The sequence below is a fragment of the Bactrocera dorsalis genome, chromosome 4, assembly GCF_023373825.1.
Source record: "Bactrocera dorsalis isolate Fly_Bdor chromosome 4, ASM2337382v1, whole genome shotgun sequence".
Classification (NCBI taxonomy): domain Eukaryota; kingdom Metazoa; phylum Arthropoda; class Insecta; order Diptera; family Tephritidae; genus Bactrocera; species Bactrocera dorsalis.
In genome coordinates this window covers 69,213,341-69,231,210 of record NC_064306.1, presented here as the reverse complement: position 1 = coordinate 69,231,210, position 17,870 = coordinate 69,213,341, and the positions used below count along the sequence as shown (strand labels likewise).

The 17,870-nt window shown below is 39.7% G+C and overlaps 2 protein-coding genes across 2 annotated transcripts; both read left to right on the top strand.

Annotated features, from left to right (window-relative positions):
• Nucleotides 1–12,535: 12,535 nt before the first annotated feature.
• On the top strand, nt 12,536–16,182 carry LOC105225881 (mitochondrial amidoxime-reducing component 1). Its single transcript, XM_049455197.1, has 5 exons — nt 12,536–12,668; nt 12,733–12,798; nt 12,859–13,777; nt 13,871–14,299; nt 16,049–16,182. Exons 2-4 carry the CDS (start codon nt 12,792–12,794, stop codon nt 13,977–13,979), a joined length of 1,035 nt encoding a protein of 344 aa, XP_049311154.1. The 5' UTR covers nt 12,536–12,668; nt 12,733–12,791; the 3' UTR covers nt 13,980–14,299; nt 16,049–16,182.
• A 7-nt stretch (nt 16,183–16,189) lies between these two features.
• On the top strand, nt 16,190–17,608 carry LOC125778312 (mitochondrial amidoxime-reducing component 1-like). Its single transcript, XM_049455198.1, has 4 exons — nt 16,190–16,330; nt 16,413–17,014; nt 17,073–17,359; nt 17,418–17,608. The coding sequence occupies exons 1-4, from the start codon at nt 16,324–16,326 to the stop codon at nt 17,524–17,526; spliced, it is 1,005 nt and encodes a 334-aa protein (XP_049311155.1). The 5' UTR covers nt 16,190–16,323; the 3' UTR covers nt 17,527–17,608.
• Nucleotides 17,609–17,870: the final 262 nt, after the last annotated feature.

Genomic DNA, 17,870 nt, shown 5'->3' with positions numbered 1-17,870 from the left:
TGTTTCCAAGCCATTACGTATAGTTATGCTATGAAATAATTTACTAATTACTTAGCCTAAATATATGCAGGAAATAATAGACATTAAAATGTTGCCTACATTTAGGTGCATTGCAGAATTCCCAATCAGCTGATTATGCTAAGCAAGCAAAAGTCGATTGGAAACACGGAAAAGGATCGAAAGTGAGTGCGGCGTTGTTACTTTGTTAGTAGCTTATCAGAAACGAGTTTGATCCGTCGGATATGAGATATACAAAACATATTCGAACATAAATAGAAAAGGCAAACGCTTGTTAACTCCTAAAACTGTTATAGTAGACTCTAACTCAATAATTAGGCTTCCCAACTATACTTATTAAAATAAAACTTTTGCTGAAATTTAATCCTTTAGAGTTCTTGTGTAAATAAGGACTTATTTCAAAGGAAAATTTCATGAAACATTAAATCTGGAAAGTAATAATAAGAAGATTACAAGCATAAACAAGCACCGTTAAAACAAAAACAAAAAAAAACATGCATATGTTTTCTCGCATGCTCATCTGACGTTTATCATCATCAACTTCAAACAACCCAAAAGACAATTAACACATAACTGCTGCCTTATTAAAAATTTTTATTTACACCTTTTATGCGCCGAAAAACTCCACACATATCCATAAGCGCGCACGCAACTGTAGAAATAAAAGCGAATCGCTTAAGACTGCAGCGCCCGCGGCACAAAGGAGCTCCTTTGAGTAAACTTACACAGCGGTGGAACCTATAAAGACATTCTTACACACATTCACACACACATGCCAATACACACATATGTATATGTTTTTATGTGAGTTTTATGTACTCCCATGTAAGTGACTCTACTGTGTGCTTGTGAGTGCATGTGTGTGTGCACCAGCAGCACATAATCATAAAAGTAATAATAAAACGAATTAAAAAACTTTTACATACTGGCAACTTTAATTTCGCCCAAAATTATGCAATGAAATGGAAGCACCATGAACGAACGGTAATAACAGACTTCAAAGGAGCCACAAAGTAAAATATAAAATTCCAAAGTAGCGGCACACACACGCATGCACACAATCAGCGGCATACAGGCGGCTTTATGCCCCTACTTCCGAGTCGGGAACATTACGCCACGAATGCACTCCGTAAGTGAACGTGGTGGAGGCATAAAGAAGTTTCGCACTGTGCCTGGTTACTCCACCCAGTCGTGCGGTCCTTGGTGCGCATTGCAATACTTCATGTGTTTCATTATGTTGCCAGCTGATACTTTTTGCCTGCTTGCCTGCTTGCCTGCCATTCTGCTGCTATATTTACAGCTATTAACAAAAGTTTAACGAAATAATGGCAGCGCGGCAGTTTACATTGCAGCTTTCATTGTTTTTGCTTGCAGTTTCCCGGTTTTAATTTTAATACTCGAAATATGCTCTCAAATATTTCCACTTTTCAGAGGCAAAATTTATCTTTCCCTTGCTTGGTGTACGTGTGTGAGTCGCTGTGTGTGTGTGTGTGTGTGAGCGTGTGCTTTAAACTTTTTATGCACTCAGCACTTGGCAATGAATGCATTCAGAAGTAAATGAGCTGAGTGCAATATTCCTGCCACATCTACAATTACATTTCATTTCCTTTGCATTAACTCATTTAATGGCCATAATTTAGTTACTTTAATAAGACTACGAAGATTTCCTTACAATGTGCTGCGCTGAAATGTGCGCAATATTTAAAAAATACGGCTGGTAGGATTGTGGATCGGAAATTCGGTGGAAAATTCAGCAATTTGGGAAGTAAAAATTTAATACGATGAAGAGACTTAATTAAGTGTGCTAAGAAGTTTGTATACTTTAATATATGTACGTATAAAGTATACTTTATAATTGATCAGAATAGCAAGCTGAGTCGGGGTGGCCCTGCGCGTCTGTGTATACGCGAATTTGTCCTTTAGTCTTTGAGATAATCAATCTTTGCTCATATGTCGGAACCACTAATATCGGATCACTATAGCATATAGCCATCATACAAACTGATCAATGAAATTTAAAACGAAACTCGGCACAGATTACTATTCAAGACGGCGCTATAATATCCGTAATAATTGTACAGATCGGACCACGATATCAAATAGCTTCCATATATCTACATACATATATAATATCATTCTGTATTTTTAATAGTAATTATTGCCATTAAAACAATTGAATACCATTAATAATGTTAGGTTTGGTTTGATGACTGTTCTAGAGATATCGCATCTTCTGCTACATATATGTAGCTCTTTGTGAAGCCACAGAAAAGAATAATTCCCACAACAGCCGTTTTTACTTTACCGGAATTGACCTGAATTTTATCCGGCCAAGGGCTGTTATTTCGGAGAGAACGGTAAGAACTCCTGTGTTTAAAATACCTACTACTTGGGAAAGACTAGCCTTACTGAGGTCAAAGAGATCACTAGATCTCTGCCGATCGATCTTGTGACGAAAGGCTTTGTGACAGCGTATGCACCAATGGTGTCACAGCAGTGATCAAGCCTCCGCGAAGTCCAGCTGTCTGGTAGTAGAAGATACGAAAGCACTGAGCCACTTTCATTCTACTGATAACGGTTCTAACATGCCTTTCCTTGCTAGCTCATCAGTTTTACGATTTTCTGCAATTCCGCTGTGACCTGGCAGAGAAGGAATCACCAGACCTCGGTTTGGCGACTCCGTAATCCAAGTGATTCGGTTTAAATTCAAAGTGTGTGAAGATTTCCAAGTGTTCAGACACGTGTCCTTTTAGGAACCCAGCTTCTCTGAGTCTGATAGCATCTTTCGCAGCTATACGCCTATTCGACGAGGTCTACATCCACTATGTGTAAGATGGCGTTAAGTGCAATGGTTGGAGTGGACCTAAGTGCACAACACACGCTAATTAGCGCCGTGCGTTCCACGCTTTCAAGTTTCTTTGCTGGTTTTTTCTAGAGCCCTCCACCACATAAAGGCTCCATATAACATAATGGGCTTGACTGTAGTCAAGATCCAGAGAACCACTTTTAGTGAAAGACCCCACCTTTTGACAATGGCAAAAATATATACAGTATAAGGAAATCGACGCCTTTTTTGCTCTCTCTTCGATGTTTAGCTTCCAATATCCGCCAGTTGCAGACGGATACAAGATGCCACCGGGATTCTTTTTGATAGCCAAACACATATTTAATTATATACATATACATACATATTCTTATACATGAAAAATAAAAATCAGTATAAATATTTTCAAAGTAGGCACCTTCATTCGCTTTCAAGTTGCAACTGATGCGATAATAATATTGTTGAAAAATTTACAAATATTTTTGTGCCTGCCTTTATTCGCTTTTCCAAGTCGTCACGCACCATCAGCCTCTATCAGCACAATATCCGACCAATTTACAATTCAAAAAGTCAACTTTGAAGTGTTCATACACCCGAAAACGGCAGCCAATGATCAAATACGCGTATAATAGCACCCACACATAACCGTTAATGCGCACACATTTGCTTATGCTAATATATGTATGTATATACGTGAACGAACATTTTCATATACCCGAAAGCATCAATTTCGAAATTCTTAAGGGATTTCCACTTCTTTATTTTGCATTTTACAAAATTATTTTCAGCACCGAAAAAATTTACATTAAATATTCATTGCCTACTTCCGGGCGTTGAGTGCTGACTTTGAGGCGCTGCACACACACACACACACGTGCACACTTATTGAAATATACGAATTCACATACCTTTTTCTTTGCTTGATTTATTGTTACCCCGCACAGGCGCAACGAACTCATTTGCATACACCGTTATGTTTGTAGCCGCGGCAGCCGATTGGTGCTGACGGTAGTAGGGATTGCAAGTGAGGGAAGCCAAATCATTTGGGCGCATTGAAGTAATGAAATCGTTGCCTCATTGCACATGTGTGCACATATACTACCAACAAACGCGCAGATTTACTTAGGCCGCGCGTTTCGCATTACGTATACGCCGTGTATGGCGCGTTGCGCGCAAAAGAGCTTTTTTAAATCATTTTTTCATTTTTCAATCTGTTCGCTCATCAGCGTATTAATTTTTTATTACTTTCTCTTTTGCATATTTATTTTCATTTCTCGTTTTCAACAGCAGCAACACCAACAACAGCGCGCTGCTGTTATCTGAGATAACAATTTCCAGGGTGCTAAAAAAATAAACACAATTACTTTATTTAAAGTGTTATGCGCTGTCGTTTATTTATTTACTTTGCATTATTCCTTTTTATTTTTGTTTTTCTTTTTTTTTTGTTTTTCCTTTTTTCGTAATCCACTTGTGTACTTGAGCTATGTAGATGAGTGGCGATAAGCTTAAATGACATTGACTGCGCCAGCAAACAGCCAACCAATATGTTGCTGCTGTAATTCAGTCGCTCGGTCGCCACTCTGCTCGCTTCATTTCGCTCAGACGCTTCTGTGGAGTCCTTGTCACACATTTCAAAACAAGCTCAATTTCCATCACCTTTGAATTGAGATATTCGCATGCACACATGTAAATATACAGATGTATAATATTCGATTTCATTTGATTGCTTGTTTCTTTCTTCAGCTTGCGCGGCGTTAACGTGAAGCGCTCAGTTTGCAAAAGGATATTCAAATTCGGTTCTCACACCACTTGTTGGCGCTCAACTCACAATATCCATTTCTATCGAATATATATGTATATAAACTCCCATACTTGCCTTTGTGTAGTCGCGATTCAATTTCTTTGTACCGTTAGCCATAACTTATGGCAGTATTGATTCCAAAATCAAACCGCTGAATTTTTAATTCAATAAATACTCACACCGATAATTTCATCTGCCTCCCACACAGCTTCGTTGCTGTGGCGCTATTTCACCTTTCCAATCTTTGCTGACTCTCGGCTTTCCCCTCATCCTTGTGCTGTGCAAATATGTACTTACATTTTGAATTGAAATTTAAATGCATCTGCAAATCGCTGTCTGCACAGCCGAGCGATGAGTGACGATTTAATAATTGTGATTGATGGCTTGGCTTTTCAATAACTAGACTTCCATTAATTCGTTTTGTCGCGGGCGCACGTGCGAAGGAATGAAAACGGTTTTATTGACTTTACAGAGAAAGACCCTCCAGCTTGATGGCATGAGAATGTAACATATATGAAAATGAAAAAAAATAATAATAATTTTGATATGTACTTACCTGAGACGAAGACAACCTTTGTGGCTTGATTCACCGAATTTCGACATTCTCTAGATTTTTGATAATTCCACTTCATGCAGTATTCATTTGTTATTTTTGCTATTTGGTTTGGAATTAGAGTCGTCATCTAACGGAGGATCTCAAAATCCCTCTAATTTGGTTGTATTATTCTAATATTAAAATTCCGAAGGCATGCAAAGTGATGATTAGTGTCATCCAGAAGGTTGTTACAGAGCATATGTTAAGAAAGTCGATTTCATGGCTGAATAAATACAACTTTAAGTATTATTTTTTAGTTTTAGGCGACAATAGTGGATCCAGCACATATGTAATTGTGCTAGTGAACTTTCGTCGGAACCTGATAAAAGTTTTTCTTAAAGAACATATTTTCTAGAAGAAAATTGACAAAAATTATTAACTACTTTACCTCAATCAAGTATCTGTAAGGTGTGATCGCGGACGACCTATTAGTTTTGCTCACTGGGATCCGCTATCAATGTTATTATAGCCAGAGATAATTTCGAGAACACTTTCTTTAATGCAAAGGGGTTTAAGCCTGGCTAAAGGATGGTCCGGTGAGTTTAAGCTGAACATCAACCACTCGAAGACCATCGTCATGTTCACGAAATGTAAGTCCCTCCCTGCCCGGCCCCAGGAACCTTACCCTTGGGGCAGAGAAGTGAAGATGACTAACTTGGTCGAGTATTATCTTGATCTCACGCTAGATTCCACTCTGCGGTGGAAGCAGCATGTTTACCTGAACATAATCAAAGCGACTAAGGCACTAATGGTGTGCAATCGACTAGCTGGTAAATCCTGAGGCTGCAAGCCAAAGATCTTTAGGTTGCACCATGATCATGATACCGATAATCACATATGAGGCCCTCAAAAGCTTCGCAAACTTCGGTAGGGATCCAACTATCGAAGTAACAACCACTTGCATGTCAGGTACGCGTACTTATCCTAGCTCACACCACTTCACCTAGTAATCGGTCAAGTAGCCTACGAATGACATCAGAAGGGTGTGGCAAAGGAAAAGTAATCTTGTCCCAGCGGCTGAAAGAGTTAAGTGTTGTAACACCATTGCCACCAATGGTAAAGAAGTTCAGGCTTACCTTTGGCAACAGGCTCAATTGAATTATTCCACTTTCGAGCTACTGCTTAGGGTTAGTACAAACAAGTAGTGCACTGACGGCTCGAAAACGTCGGAAGGAATTAATGCAAGAGACGCAGAACCTCGAATCAAACTTTCCATACCAATGGGAAGTTATCCGAGCCTTTTTAATACAAATATTAAAATAAATTCTTGGAGTAACAGGCTAAATCCAATTTTCCATACATTTGTTAAAAGCCTCTCTAATGCTTTTATTTGAGGTCGTTTTTGTGAAGGATTTAAGTCTGTTAATAGGAATCTATCATGGGACGTTTCATACCCAAAACATTAATCAAAATGTAGATTCAAAAAAGATGTTGAGGTTCTCTGCTCTCTCCCTGATGCCAACTTGCCGATTTTCAAGCACTGTTTCTTTAACTTTTTCGATGACTTTACGATCTTCACTGAATACTTTGTGCTACTCAATTACTTGAAGTAGACTCTCTAAAACACTTCGGGAACATTTTTAACAATTACCTACCCGTGATTTCAGTGGAACACACAAAGTTTGAAGCAAACTAGTTATTTAATTTTTTCCATTGCAAAATCGTCTTACGAACTTTTCGCGTCGCAAACAAACAGCTGCCAAACACGCACTAATTGATATATGGAGATACAACTTTACAAGAACATAAAAGAATGTACGACCCAAACTAAGAAAAATTGTTTAAAGATTTAGTATAATCAGACCAAGACAACTTTTGTGATTATAGGAAAATGTTCGCATTGTTCTTCTTTCCCAACAACCTCATTCACCTAACTATAAATAAACATGTAATTTTATGTATTCTCAAATGCTCACAAGCAACCATTTTATGTTATATAACTCATATACTTACATACATATGTAACTGTACGCGCATGATAAAATAAATGGAAATGCTGCGGTTGCTTTAATGCATTTTCGGCTACTTTGCGGTTAACCGCATTTCAGCAACAAGCAAATGCATGAAAGTATGAAAATGAATAAAAAATAATAATTATCTGCGGTTGCTGAAGTAACGCTATTAAATTGAAGAGCAAAATTAACTGTACACTCAACAGTTACTGAAGTATTCAAAGGATGAAGGGTAATTTTTACAAAGAAGATATCGTCACCTAAAATGCAAAATAACATAACAGCGCAGTTCATAAGTTGACAGCCAAAGAAAAAACGATACAATAGAAAGCACTCATATTGAAACAAATTTTGAATTTTGGTTATAAAGTGCTTATATATTGGTTATGTAGTAGCTATATATTGGTTAAATATTGGTTATATATTGGTTACTCCTGAGAGCGAAAGCTGAAAACTTTATAACACATATACGTAACATGACGTAGTGAATCGTAAGCAATAAAAAATTCAATTTCGATTTTTTTGATGATACGTTGTTTTGCTTTTCAGGTAACGATATGGAAACTAATTTTTTAAGTCAGGTGGTAGATAATTTTTACACAAATTAAAAGATTTTTTTTGGAAAATTTTCTAAGAATATTTAAAATGATATTTTCAGCGAAAATTTGAAATTTTTTTCCTACAAAAAACTGTATTTTCAAAAATGTTTATGTGGCGGTGAAAAGTTCAGTTCAAAATTTAGCTTTAACATCAAATAATGTCGCTGGGACTTGGTGTGTACACAAAGAGCTAACGAATCGCCTCCCCTCTCTCGACCACAAAAAACATTGCGAGTAATCAGTCTGATGATTGAATTTTGACTGCGTCAACATTCTAAGAACGTTTTTAATTAAACCTAACCGCCTCACCGCTCCATCGCCTTCACAATACTTCAGCCTTTGTGCTGCCTGCCCCTCATGCCTGCAAATCTGCGAAATGCAACTGACAAAATTACAACCGTCAATGCAGCCGCACTTGGCGCGAGGTTGAGCAATGAAAATTACTCATACGACATGACGGTCCGAAAACGAGCGCTGCCGGCAGCAGTTTGTCCATTGCACTTGTCACTTTGCAATGGTGGCCAAGCCGGCTGACGTGCTGACGTGCAACAAAAGAGCAAATATGCCAGTGGCAACTACGACAACAACAACAAACACAACAACACTAGCGACAACAATGTTGGCTAAAACATCAACTAAAACTACATTGTCAACTCTAACACGAACATAATCGACAATGTCATCAACAGCAGCCATCCATGTTGCCGCTGATAGAATACTGTTATCGGTGACATCAATACGTGCAAACCATGGTGACTATGCACCAACATATACTCGCGAGCACTTGTGAACGCACCCACACACAGATATGTGTAGGTGGCGGCTTGTCTTCGTCTGATCGCCAACATCCAACAGCCAACAGGCAGGCAGCAGCCAGTAGCTCATCAACTCTGTGCCGTTATGTACACTTATCCGGCCGGGCCGTCGCATTTCCGTTTCGCATTGCAACCGCAATCGATGCATTGCTGCCATCAGCATATTTTTCACATACTTGTGCTTGTTGTTTTTGTTGCTCTTTGGCTCACGCAAGCAAATTTTAATGTCGCTTTAATATGAAACGGAAATAGCATGAAATTGCTTCGCTGCCACATCGCAGGCGGCCAAGGGCCTGCGGCGACGGGGAAACACGCCGAGTAAACGGCTGATGAATATACAAATAGAAAAGCACGCAAACATGTGGGCGGGGCAGCATGTGCGTGCATGCGTGTGCATGTGTGTGTGCAAAATATTTGTAGATACACAATGTCCGCTTGATTACGTGACCAGCAGCACTGCGCCCACATCTCGAAATAACCAACTGTCAGCCAACACACTTCAACACAGACACACGCATCCGCACCCACATGCGCCGGACACACACTGTCGCCTCTCAGCAGTTGCAGTTAATTCTCTGGCTCCTTTCACCATCGCCCTGCCCCAGCCGCCAGCGTTGCGCTGCATTGTGCGGCCATATCCGGCGCAGCGTTGCTCATCAATTCATTTCACGGAAATGCAGCAGACGAGCGTCGTTGCAGCTGCCTGTTTGTTGTCATTTTGCTTGCACAAGCTTTTGTCTGCGTTGGTGCGTGTATGTGTGTCGATGTTTGCCAGCCGGAAGCGTAAGTTTATTGTTTGCATCCCACATATTTTCATATTTGCTGTCCAGTGTTTGCGTTTTTCACTCGCCTCTCTCTATTTTCATTAAAATACGGCAACTCCGCACTTTTTTTGATTTTTTCTTCGCTGTAAATTCCATTTTTGTAAAACAAATTTCCTTTTCAACGAAATTCAAAGTATTCGGCCATTTTTTGTGGCACTAAATGTATCATTTAACGAAAGTTTTTGAGTTACCTCCATCCCGCGCGCGTGCAAGCAGACAATAAATTTTTTGCGCGTCTACTATCTTTTTCAAATGTCTGCAGCGTCAATTTCTTTTGGTAAGTGAGCGCGTTTGTTTAGTTCCCGCTATAAGTTTCGCCATATCCGCAGCGCTGGCAATATTTCCGCTGTTTGGCGCTCCTTTTTGAAGTCTTCCTTTTCAATCTTGGTGCTTCTGCCAATAAATCTTCATTTAAACAATTCCGTCAAATTTATTTTATTATTATATCCATTTTATTGGCCATCCATATCCGTATGTATGTATGTATAAATAAGTCTGTCTGGCCAAATTTAGTTCGGTTCAATGAATTTATCTAGATTTTTTGTTTGAACGTGAGTCAAGCGAAGAAAAAAGAATGGATGTCTAAGGTATTGGGCGACCAAACTTTAAATTTGTATGTGCCTTTAACAATCAGGTGCATATAACCTTTTCTATAAAGTACTCTTTCAAACCGAGAGTTGAAGAGGGAAGCGAGAGTTGAAGAGAGAAGCGATACGCATTTGCAGACAAAAAAAGAGGAAGGCCGAAATGCGTGAGTATGAAGAGCTTCACAACCTGGCTGCCAAAGACAATGCTCGAAAACTCTACGAAACAATGCGGCACAAACAGAAGGCTTCAAGCCCAGAGCGTACTCTTATAGAACCCCCTGAGTTGATCTAGTAACCGATGCCCAGAGCATATTAAAATTATGGAGGGGACACTTCTCCAGGCTGCTGAATGGCAGTGAAAACTTAATTACAATTACTCATCTGAAGAACAACAAAGCAGCGGGAACGATGAATTGACGGGCGAGCTATTCGAACAAGGCGGCGAAGAACTGATAAGGAGCATGCATCAGCTTCTTTGTAGAATATGGTCGTACGAATGCATGCCCGACGATTGGATTTTAAGTGTGTCTAATCCACAAAAAGGAAGACCCCACAATTTGAGCCAATTAACATGGGATAAGCCTCCTCAACATCGCGTATAAGGTTCTATCGAGCGTATTGTGTGAAAGAAATGTGGGCTTTGTCAACAAACTAATTGAGCCTTATCAGTGCGGCTTTAGGCTTAAAAATCAGCAACCGACCAGATATTAATTATGCGCCAAATTTTGGAAAAGACCGTGAAAAGAGAATCGACACACTCCACCTCTTCGCCGATTTTAAAGCTACCTTTATGCCGCTATGTCTGAATTTGATATCCCCTCAAAAGTAATATGGTTGAGTAAAGTTACGTTGAGCAATTCTAAAAGCTCCGTGACGGTCGAGAAGAACCTCTCGGATCCGTCCGATAGCAAACGAGATTTCAGACAAGGCGACTCCCATTCATGCAACTACTTCAATTTGCGGTGAATAACGCATTCGATGGAACGATGAGGTTATACGATAACATTGATACAGTTCAGCGAGTTAAGAGAGAGCGTCATGTCGTCCTAATGGATGAAAATACTCCAGCTCCCGCCATGGGAAGCAGAGGAAGAAAAAGACCTTCACTCCGTTGGAGAGATCATGTGGAGAAGGCCGTACTTGGTATCTCGAATTGGGGCCGAATTACTAAAGGAAGACGCTGTTGTTAACTCTGCTATAACCGGGTAAACGGTGTCTACGCGATTAAGGAAGAAGAAAACTCTTCCAAACTACCCAAAATATACTAGTCAATTAGAGGTACAATTAAAGGAATTCACTAATGTCGGCATTTACTTCAAAATATTTTAGTAAATAATAAATTTTATGGTTATTATTTGCGGTCAAGGCAACTCTCAGAGCTTCTTATACAGTTTTAGTTTGCTCCTTTCCCTGTCCATTATTCGCCAAATTAAGGATTTTAAAATTTTAAGCCAACTCGTAAAAGGAAAGGCCGAAATTTCACTCGAAACTTTCCTTCTATTAAAATAACTAGGGTTGGATATATATAAGATGAGACCGCTATTCGAAAAAGACCTTTCCATCTTATTACAAACTATTAATAAACTCATGTACCATATTGCACCAAGGTTTTCATCAAGAAGTCTTAATGGTTAATAATTTTAAAAATATCAAGAAAAAGTTATTACTGATATCTATAACTCAAATAAACGATTACAGGTTCAGTAAGATGTGGCATGATATCAACTTATTGACACTCCATTGGGTAGAGATACCCATTTTGCATCAAAATATACATACAAGTATATCATTAATAGGTAAAATAACTGGCCAATATCTTTCTCAAAAATTTTTATTCTCTGAACAGGATGTCTGTCTTTATATACGCAAACTGGTCCCTCAGTGTTTTAGGTATCGATCTGAAAATGTTTACTCTTTTCTCCCCAAGAAGCTGCTCATTTGTCGGAACCGCCTTTGTCGGATATAGCTGTCCTACAAAGTGAACGATCGGAATCTATTTCTTGTATGGAAATTCTTTTTTTGACGATATATCTTCACGAAATTCGACAAGAGTTACTGCTTAAGGCAATAATACAATCTCCATAGTAATTATTCTCATTAGATAGCTAAAACATATAGCTACCGTACAAACGGAACTATCTGAATAAAGTGCTTGCAAGGAAAGGATTTTCATTTTTCGAGATATCTTCTTGAAATTTAGCATGGATTATCAGAAAGAATAATCTTTAAAAAATAAAATTTCTCACAATATCTTATTATTTACAAATTTTTGTATTGAGCTATTTATGGTTAATTATTTAGCAAGAGCAACATATAGTATAAATTAGATTTACTACAAATGTTATCAACCTGCCAACAAGAAGTTCGAACTGTAATACAAATATATACATATTTACATATATAGTGTATTTACTTGGAGCGAAAAACGACCAATGTTCAAATTTGCACGATAAGACCACCGACTTCTCGATTTCGCCCGTCTTCGCTACGCATTTTAACAACTTTTTTAGAACTCTGATACTGGCCACAGTCAAAACAATAACGACTGTATTTAGATTTCCGATATCGCCGTGTCCACAATGTTATAAATGGCGTTTCCCCGAAATTTTACGCATACCGGCTTCAGTTGCTCAACGCTTTAGACATTCTAAAAGTAACACAATAAGATTATTCTTTATCACAAATATTGTTGTTATTATTGTTTGTTAATCAAATAGGTGAAATAGTTGTTGCAGAGAGAGTGTTGGAATAAAATATTGGTTAGCATAAAGAAACGATGACAAGTGAGTCTAATTAAAATCTTACAAAAGTAAATTTCTAACTTATTATACTTTCGTAAACAGACCAACTGCTCTTCCTGTGTACCATAACCACCACCACCGCCATAATTCACAGCGTTAATGTGGCCTTCTTCGTGATCTTTGCAGCGGTAGCCTACTGGATCTACAGCACTTGGCGCTTGAATAGTCCGCCCAGCAAATGGCGGCGCATAGGCGTTGTGGATCGAATGAATATCTATCCGCTGAAATCCGCAGGTCCACTCGAATTGAATCCCGAAGATGAAGTGACCTGTGATCTGTTGGGACTGCGCTTCAATGCCGCACACGATCGTTCATTAATGCTGGTCGGTGATCAAAATCAAATGATATCCGGTCGCCAATATCCCAAATTGGTTTTAGTGCATCCCAAAATGTTATCGCCGACGCGTGTAGTCTTCACCGCACCCGATATGGAAGACCTCGAGTTGGACTACTCGCACGTGTTGGAGCAGTCACAGGGTCGCGGTGTGTACACATCGATTTTTGGCGCCAAAATCAAAGCTTTACTCTGCGGTGAGCGCTACGATAAGTGGTTCTCGCGTTTCTTACTCGGACAGGAAAGTGGCATGCGCTTGGCTTATTATCCGTACCGCAAGCCGGTGCGTGCCATCAATATGCGCATGATACACCAACCGCTGGTAACCTGCGACGATACGGGCACCTTTAACAACGCCACCAGTTATATGCTCATCAATTTGGCCTCGGTGAAAGACTTGAACACGCGCATACCACATCCGGCGCATCCGTTGCAATTCCGCGGTAGCTTTCAGCTGAGAATGGACGAAGAAGTGGCGTACGCAGAGGATAATTGGAAGTGGGTGAGAATTGGTGAAAATACTATCTTTCGCGTGCTCGCACCGTGTACGCGCTGTATTTTTCCCACCACAAATATTTTCACCGGCGAACGTGACCAAGACGGCGAACCGCTGAAAACGCTAAACAAGTGAGTACTCTGATTGCGCTCTTCAGCTTAGATACGCTGAGTTACAATATAGTTTTGTGTGAATGATGCCAATTTCTTCTTGTTTGTGTGCAGGTACCGGCTGTGGCCTCATCAAACTGGTCCGTCTTTGGGCATCCAAATGGGCTTACGCCAGACTGGTGTAGTGAAAGCAGGGGATGCCATCTACATAGAAGACGAGTAGGCAGAGCTCATACGTTTGAACGATTATGTGCGGAATTTTGCTGAGGCCATTCAGCAAAAAATTTATCAACAGCATAAGTTTGTGCCACTTATGGTCAAGAACTGATTAATTTTTATCAAAATTGCTCGAGTGTATTTTTATCAATTCTATAGAACAAACTATAGAACAAACAAGTTTTTTTATAGTTAGTTACTAAAATTGCTTAAATTAAATTGAAAACATTCTTAAAACGAAGTGACTAAGAATTATTATATCTTAACCCGAATTATTTGTACAAAATTTTATCCGGATCAATTCATTGGTACTAGATTTGTGTAATGGTTAGTAAAAGAATCAAATGGTATATAAAATTGTGCTATATGGGAAGTAAACGTGGCTGTAGTCAAATCAACTGGGCCATTTCACCAAACTTAGTTTTCAATAAATCGATTGAGACATCCGCTGTGTGAGTTGTGGCGCCGTCCTGTTGGAACCACTGGATCCTCCACTTCGGCCCCAAAAATTTTTCGGTTATCATTGAGCGGTAGCGATTCTCATTCACTGTAACGTGCTAGTCTTGATCATCACGGAAGAAGGGCCAATGATGATCAGTAAAGCGCACCAAACTGTAATTTTTTCGGGAAGCAATGGTGACTCATGGAGCACGTATATATATTACGTATTATATTTTGCTTATTGACGAAACCTTTCATCCAGAAATCAGCCACAACGCTGAAGTTGATTTTTCAATGAAAATCCGAATTATTTTCAAGTGGTTGCTCAGCCCAATTCACGAGCATTCAACGATTTTAGTGGTCAAGCGACTTCAGTTCTTGCGTCAATTTGATCTCGTAAGGATGTAGTCCAAGATCTTTTCGCAAAATGCCAAAATGTCGTCACAGGGATGCCCAACGCTGGAGAACGACGGGTGAGAGACTGATTTGGGTCTTCCTCAATTGTGTGCTAGTTGTAGCAATATTATCGACACTACGGGCACTTTTTTGTCTTACTGGCACGGGAACATTTTGTACTTTGACTGTAGATTCAAATTTGTCCACTAGACGCTCAATTTTTAATCCTACAGGATGATTATGACAGCAATAAATTGGATGTTCTCTCTTCTTCTCTCTCTCAATGGCTCTTAAAGTTGAGGCCACTGCCTCCGAATTTCGGTAGTAAATTTTAATAATTTCGACTTGTTTTTAGATCGTATATCTTTCCATGATGAAATGGCAAACTTTACTGAATAGCGAATATAAAGAGGAAAAAAGATGGCGTATAACGGTCTAATTTTGTAGTGCCTTATTAAAAACCGCTATACTATAGAGATCACAGATTACACCTTACATCTCCACTACATGTTTCTTATCCGACATAAGGAAAAAACCGTCTGCAAAGAGGTGGCACATTTTTATTTCTGCCGAAGAACGACCAGATTAGTCGGTAAAGAGATGTCGCTATTGTGGTAGCTATCTAATCCGCGCTTGGCTTGTCGTCGAAGTAAACATCGTCAACGGGGTTAGAACATAGGGAAAAGGGTATTAGATGAGTGAGGTTCGCTAGGCAGAGGTAGTTAGAGAAATGCTCGCTGAACATATGTATATTTGGTATGTCGTCGTTAATTATGTATTAATATGAGTTTAACCTGCTACAGTAACCAAAACAATATTGCGCAAGGATCACTCTAATGTTAATTTGATGCCTTCGTCTACAATGGGTGGCCTCGGTAAAGTGATCGAAATATCTGCATTCCCCTTTGCTATATATTTTAAGAAGCTTCTCCTACAACTTTACAAAACCGCTTCATTGCTAATTAAATACGTGCTCGAACTGATAACAAATAAAAAATATTTAATTATCACTAATATAAATAAACATATATTTATTTGAAGTGTCTCTCCGCACAAGATAGTCTCAATGAAACGCTAGCGATATATTACTAGTTTCTCGCTACTCATTCTCTTATTTCATTTAGTGCCGATCAGACCGGTAATTGCTGTGCTTTATTGTCTAGCACAGTGGTCGGCATGTGAGGATCTCTAGCAGTATTTATTGCAAAAAATCAGTTTCTCTCTATAAACACAATGTAGAGGGAGAGCTTGTGAGCCACCATTCAAACAATCGCAGGCGCACCTCTCATAATCGCTGATTTATCCGCTTCCACTGCTCTCGTGAACACTGCTCTTTCCACATTTCAGTTTCTCCATTAAGTCAAAACTCGATAGCCGACAGTTTGTAAGTGACTTTTGAACGAGATTATTTAATCAGTCCACGATCACGGTGGTGTATAACTTGCCTTACTTTTTAAATACGGAACGAGTAAATCTTATCAAAAAGTAATATAAACAACAAGCTACTAATCGCGATGTCAAGTAAGTACACCACTGTTTCACACCTTTAGAGTGCAATTAATACCAACAATAACACACATACATACATACATATGTTACATAGGCACATCAAGTGCGACTAGCAAACTTGCCATCGGTATTGGGGTCACGCTTGCCACTGGACTGACTTACTGGTACTACCTGCAATGGAAGAAACGCAACACAGTGCCCGAGAAATGGCGTCGCGTTGGCACTTTGGAACAAATCAACATATTTCCAATAAAATCATGCGCACCACTAAAATTGGAAGACAGCACGGAGATCGATTGCGATATTTTGGGCTTGAAATATCTGGGCTGCCGCGATCGTACGCTAATGGTCATCAATGACTCGAATGAAATGATCACCGCACGCGCTTATCCACGCATGGTCTTGATTGCCACAAAGTTGTTGGCGCCACAGCGTTTGATATTAAGCGCACCTGGCATGGAGACAATCGAATTGGATTTGGGCGCTTTAAAAGCCGATGGTGAGCAGCTGAAAACAATGGTGTGGAGCACACCGGTGCAGGTGCGTTCGGTCGGTGCAAAATATGACAAGTGGCTGTCCAAATATCTGCTCGATAAGGAGAGTGGCATGCGTCTGGTGCACTATCCGCTGGAGAAGCCGGTGAAGGCCATCAACTCGCGCATGGTGCGACAGCCATTCATTTTGAAAGATGATCGTGTAAGTAGCAGTTTAACTATTGCCTTTGCATTTAAATTTATCCGATTGTATTTTTAAGGGCACCTTCAACGATGCTACGAGCTATATGCTAATGAATTTGGCATCGATTAAGGAGCTTAATACTCGCATACCGCGACCAGTGGATCCGTTGCAGTTCCGTGGTAGTTTCCAACTGAAAATGGACACTGATGAGCCTTACGCCGAGGATCATTGGCAATGGGTGAAGATCGGCGATGAAGTCATCTTTCGTGTGGTAGCACCGTGCACACGCTGTATCTTCCCGAATATAAATGTGAATACGGCAATACGTGATCCCGATGGCGAACCTTTGAATACGCTCAAGAAGTGAGTTTGGCGTGTATTTTGGGTCGAATTTTTATGCTCATGGTTTTTGTGTTTCCAGATATCGCTTGTTCAAAGGCTACGCAACCCCAGCCATTGGCATACACTTGGGTCTGCGCTCTGCCGGAAGTGTCAAGAAGAACGCAGTAGTCTATGTAGAGGATAAGTGAGGTATTTTACTTAAGACAATGTAATATTTTGGAAGACTTTTTACTGAGGAGTGTAAATATATATAAAATATGTTTCCATATACATTCTTCTTCTTCTTTATTGGCGTAGACACCGCTTACGCGATTATAGCCGAGTGAACAACAGCAAGGCTGTCGTTTAGTTTTCATTGGTACGGTTTTTACGGAGGGAAGGTTTCGTCTTCAAATGGATGTTCTTAGGCTACCCAGAGGATACTTGGTGAAAGATCGGAAGTCGTGAGCTGCTTGAGTCATATGTAAAAGAATCGTTTCTGGCCACTCCCAAGTGAATGGCGATCAGAGAACTTTCCTCACTTGTGTGAACT